Source organism: Oncorhynchus clarkii, unplaced genomic scaffold (assembly GCF_045791955.1).
Source record: "Oncorhynchus clarkii lewisi isolate Uvic-CL-2024 unplaced genomic scaffold, UVic_Ocla_1.0 unplaced_contig_468_pilon_pilon, whole genome shotgun sequence".
In the NCBI taxonomy this organism is placed as follows: Eukaryota; Metazoa; Chordata; class Actinopteri; order Salmoniformes; family Salmonidae; genus Oncorhynchus; species Oncorhynchus clarkii.
Window position 1 is genome coordinate 215,001 of NW_027258011.1, and position 5,575 is coordinate 220,575.

The 5,575-nt window shown below is 48.4% G+C and overlaps 1 protein-coding gene across 1 annotated transcript in view; it reads left to right on the forward strand.

The window, feature by feature from the left end:
- Nucleotides 1-5,176, forward strand: part of LOC139394485 (broad substrate specificity ATP-binding cassette transporter ABCG2-like) — a 24,785-nt gene extending 19,609 nt beyond the window's left edge. The window contains exons 11-15 of the mRNA XM_071142560.1: nt 445-569; nt 1,267-1,421; nt 1,483-1,572; nt 1,737-1,789; nt 4,327-5,176. Of these exons, the coding sequence (XP_070998661.1) occupies nt 445-569; nt 1,267-1,421; nt 1,483-1,572; nt 1,737-1,789; nt 4,327-4,474 (571 nt within the window). The 3' untranslated portion in view covers nt 4,475-5,176. The remainder of the gene's footprint in view (nt 1-444; nt 570-1,266; nt 1,422-1,482; nt 1,573-1,736; nt 1,790-4,326) is intronic.
- Nucleotides 5,177-5,575: the final 399 nt, after the last annotated feature.

Consider the following 5,575-nt stretch of genomic DNA (forward strand, 5'->3'; position numbering starts at 1 on the left):
TCTCTCTCTGTGTGTTCTGACTATCTCTCTCTCTGTGTTCTGACTCTCTCTCTGTGTTCTGACTCTCTCTCTGTGTTCTGACTCTCTCTCTGTGTTCTGACTCTCTCTCTGTGTTCTGACTCTCTCTCTGTGTGTTCTGACTCTCTGTCTGTGTGTTCTGACTCTCTCTCTCTGTGTGTGTGTGTTCTGACTCTCTCTCTCTGTGTGTTCTGACTCTTTCTCTCTGTGTCTCTCTCTCTCTCTCTCTCTCTCTCTCTGTGTGTGTTCTGACTCTCTCTCTTTCTCTCTGTGTGTGTGTTCTGTCTCTCTCTCTCTCTGTGTGTTCTCTCTCTCTCTCTCTCTCTCTCTCTCTCTCTGTGTGTTCTCTCTCTCTCTCTCTCTCTCTCTCTCTCTCTGTCTGTCTGTCTGTCTGTCTGTCTGTCTGTCTGTCTGTCTGTGTTTCAGCCATGAGAACTCTAGTGGGTACTACCGTACGTCTGTCTACTTCCTGTCTAAGATATTCGCTGACCTCATCCCCAACCGCATTGTACCTATCCTCATCTTCTCAGCCATCGCCTACTATATGATGGGTATGAAACATACACAGATACACACATAGGTCAGAACACACACAACACACACAGGTCAGAACACACACACACACACACACACACAGGTCAGAACACACACCACACACACACACAGTTCAGAACACACACACACACACAGGTCAGAACACACACACACACACACACACACACAGGTCAGAACACACACACACACACAGTTCAGAACACACACACATAGGTCAGAACACACACACACACACACACAGGTCAGAAGACACACACACACACACACAGGTCAGAACACACACACACACACACACACACAGGTCAGAACACACACACACACACAGTTCAGAACACACACACAGTTCAGAACACACACACACAGGTCAGAACACACACACACACACACAGTTCAGAACACACACACAGTTCAGAACACACACACATAGGTCAGAACACACACACACACACACACACACACACGGGTCAGAACACACACACACACACACACACACACAGGTCAGAACACACACACACACAGTTCAGAACACACACACAGTTCAGAACACACACACACACACAGTTCAGAACACACACACATAGGTCAGAACACACACACACACACACAGTTCAGAACACACACACACAGTTCAGAACACACACAACACACTTCCTTCTATGATAAAATGTAAATCTCTCTCTCTCTCTCCACCAGGTCTGAAGCCAGCCTTCACAGCGTTCCTGCTCTTCACACTGACGATGTCCCTGGTCAGTCTAGCTGGGGTCAGTCTAGCGTTCCTGGTCTCAGCCTCTGTCTCCTCCTTCGCTATGGCCAACGTCCTCATCGCCCTGCCTTTCGTCTTCATGATGGTGAGAGACACACAAACACACTCAAACACTCAAGACACACACTAACTCTCTCTCTGTCTAGGTGTTTGGAGGGTTCCTGGTCAACCTTAACTCCATGTTGTCTTGGTTGTCATGGCTGAAGTGGATCAGCATCTTCCGCTACGGACTAGAGGTAGGAGGGGGGGGGGGGGGTCCTATTAGAGAGTTGGACAGTCTGACGGTCCTATTAGAGAGTTGGACAGTCTGACGGTCCTATTAGAGAGTTGGACAGTCTGACGGTCCTATTAGAGAGTTGGACAGTCTGATGTTTATTCTCTCCCTCTGTCTCCCCATCAGGCGGTGACCATTAATGAGTTTAAAGGACAAATATTCTACAGCAACACAACCATGTAAGTTGACCTCTCACTCTCCTTTCATTCTCTCTGTTCTCTCCTTTCATTCTCTCTGTTCTCTCCTTTCATTCTCTCTGTTCTCTCCTTTCATTCTCTCTGTCCTCTCCTTTCATTCTCTCTGTCCTCTCCTTTCATTCTCTCTGTTCTCTCCTTTCATTCTCTCTGTCCTCTCCTTTCATTCTCTCTGTTCTCTCCTTTCATTCTCTCTGTTCTCTCCTTTCATTCTCTCTGTTCTCTCCTTTCATTCTCTCTGTTCTCTCCTTTCATTCTCTCTGTCCTCTCCTTTCATTCTCTCTGTTCTCTCCTTTCATTCTCTCTGTCCTCTCCTTTCATTCTCTCTGTCCTCTCCTTTCATTCTCTCTGTTCTCTCCTTTCATTCTCTCTGTCCTCTCCTTTCATTCTCTCTGTTCTCTCCTTTCATTCTCTCTGTTCTCTCCTTTCATTCTCTCTGTTCTCTCCTTTCATTCTCTCTGTTCTCTCCTTTCATTCTCTCTGTACTCTCCTTTCATTCTCTCTGTTCTCTCCTTTCATTCTCTCTGTACTCTCCTTTTATGCTCCTCAAACATCCATCTAAATGCCGACACCGCCACCGTGTGGCAGATCTCTATAATTCAACATCTATCTACTCTCCCTCTATGTACTCAACCCCCCCCCCCCCCCCCCCTCTCTCTCTCCAGTCTTCCAGGGGAGGTGTACCTGGAGACCCAGGGAATAGACTACAGCACCTTTAACCCCTCTCTCTCTCCAGTCTTCCAGGGGAGGTGTACCTGGAGACCCAGGGAATAGACTATAGCACCTGGGGTTTCTGACCTTTAACCCCTCTCTCTCTCCAGTCTTCCAGGTGAAGTGTACCTGGAGACCCAGGGAATAGACTACAGCACCTTTAACCCCTCTCTCTCTCCAGTCTTCCAGGGGAGGTGTACCTGGAGACCCAGGGAATAGACTACAGCACCTTTAACCCCTCTCTCTCTCCAGTCTTCCAGGGGAGGTGTACCTGGAGACCCAGGGTATAGACTACAGCACCTGGGGTTTCTGACCTTTAACCCCTCTCTCTCTCCAGTCTTCCAGGGGAGGTGTACCTGGAGACCCAGGGTATAGACTACATCACCTGGGGTTTCTGACCTTTAACCCCTCTCTCTCTCCAGTCTTCCAGGGGAGGTGTACCTGGAGACCCAGGGAATAGACTACAGCACCTGGGGTTTCTGACCTTTAACCCCTCTCTCTCTCCAGTCTTCCAGGGGAGGTGTACCTGGAGACCCAGGGAATAGACTACAGCACCTTTAACCCCTCTCTCTCTCCAGTCTTCCAGGTGAGGTGTACATGGAGACCCAGGGAATAGACTACAGCACCTTTAACCCCTCTCTCTCTCCAGTCTTCCAGGGGAGGTGTACCTGGAGACCCAGGGAATAGACTACAGCACCTGGGGGTTTTGACCTTTAACCCCTCTCTCTCTCCAGTCTTCCAGGGGAGGTGTACCTGGAGACCCAGGGAATAGACTACATCACCTGGGGTTTCTGACCTTTAACCCCTCTCTCTCTCCAGTCTTCCAGGGGAGGTGTACCTGGAGACCCAGGGAATAGACTACAGCACCTTTAACCCCTCTCTCTCTCCAGTCTTCCAGGGGAGGTGTACCTGGAGACCCAGGGAATAGACTATAGCACCTGGGGTTTCTGACCTTTAACCCCTCTCTCTCTCCAGTCTTCCAGGGGAGGTGTACCTGGAGACCCAGGGAATAGACTACATCACCTGGGGTTTCTGACCTTTAACCCCTCTCTCTCTCCAGTCTTCCAGGGGAGGTGTACCTGGAGACCCAGGGAATAGACTACAGCACCTTTAACCCCTCTCTCTCTCCAGTCTTCCAGGGGAGGTGTACCTGGAGACCCAGGGAATAGACTACAGCACCTTTAACCCCTCTCTCTCCAGTCTTCCAGGGGAGGTGTACCTGGAGACCCAGGGTATAGACTACATCACCTGGGGTTTCTGACCTTTAACCCCTCTCTCTCTCCAGTCTTCCAGGTGAGGTGTACCTGGAGACCCAGGGAATAGACTACAGCACCTTTAACCCCTCTCTCTCTCCAGTCTTCCAGGGGAGGTGTACCTGGAGACCCAGGGAATAGACTACAGCACCTTTAACCCCTCTCTCTCTCCAGTCTTCCAGGGGAGGTGTACCTGGAGACCCAGGGAATAGACTACAGCACCTTTAACCCCTCTCTCTCTCCAGTCTTCCAGGGGAGGTGTACCTGGAGACCCATGGTATAGACTACATCACCTGGGGTTTCTGACCTTTAACCCCTCTCTCTCTCCAGTCTTCCAGGTGAGGTGTACCTGGAGACCCAGGGAATAGACTACAGCACCTTTAACCCCTCTCTCTCTCCAGTCTTCCAGGGGAGGTGTACCTGGAGACCCAGGGAATAGACTACATCACCTGGGGTTTCTGACCTTTAACCCCTCTCTCTCTCCAGTCTTCCAGGGGAGGTGTACCTGGAGACCCAGGGAATAGACTACAGCACCTTTAACCCCTCTCTCTCTCTCAGTCTTCCAGGTGAGGTGTACCTGGAGACCCAGGGAATAGACTACAGCACCTGGGGTTTCTGGCAGAACCATGTAGCTCTGGCTGGGATCATTACGGTGTGTATGGTCTTGGCCTACATACAGCTGAGACGGATCAACCGCTGGAAGTGACACAGGCCGCAAGAATAGAATCATAGAATCAGATTTAACTACTCCTTCTGGAACAACAGGGACTGTGAAGAGACACACATCACAAGAATAGAATCATAGAATCAGATTGAACTACTCCTTCTGGAACAACAGGGACTGTGAAGAGACACACATCACAAGAATAGAATCATAGAATCAGAATGACCTACACCTTCTGGAACAACAGGGACTGTGAAGAGACACACATCACAAGAATAGAATCATAGAATCAGAATGAACTACACCTTCTGGAACAACAGGGACTGTGAAGAGACACACATCACAAGAATAGAATCATAGAATCAGAATGACCTACACCTTCTGGAACAACAGGGACTGTGAAGAGACACACATCACAAGAATAGAATCAGATTGAACTACACCTTCTGGAACAACAGGGACTGTGAAGAGACACACATCACAAGAATAGAATCAGATTGAACTACACCTTCTGGAACAACAGGGACTGTGAAGAGACACACATCACAAGAATAGAATCAGATTGAACTACACCTTCTGGAACAACAGGGACTGTGAAGAGACACACATCACAAGAATAGAATCAGATTGAACTACACCTTCTGGAACAACAGGGACTGTGAAGAGACACACATCACAAGAATAGAATCAGATTGAACTACACCTTCTGGAACAACAGGGACTGTGAAGAGACACACATCACAAGAATAGAATCAGATTGAACTACACCTTCTGGAACAACAGGGACTGTGAAGAGACACACATCACAAGAATAGAATCAGATTGAACTACACCTTCTGGAACAACAGGGACTGTGAAGAGACACACATCACAAGAATAGAATCAGATTGAACTACACCTTCTAGAACAACAGGGGCTGTGAAGAGACACTCTCCACTCCAGTGTAATATGGTTGTATGGTATGTTTTGTGTTGTAGAAATGTACTGGTGTAGTTATGTTATGATGTTGATGTTGTTATTTGGTGCCTTAATACAGTCTAAGTCCTGTCTGTGCCTGGGGGAGGGGGTTCTACTGAACGATGTGGAATTGTTTTAAGAAGGGCAAACCAAGGATCTTCTTGTTATTTGATTTAGAGTTCTACT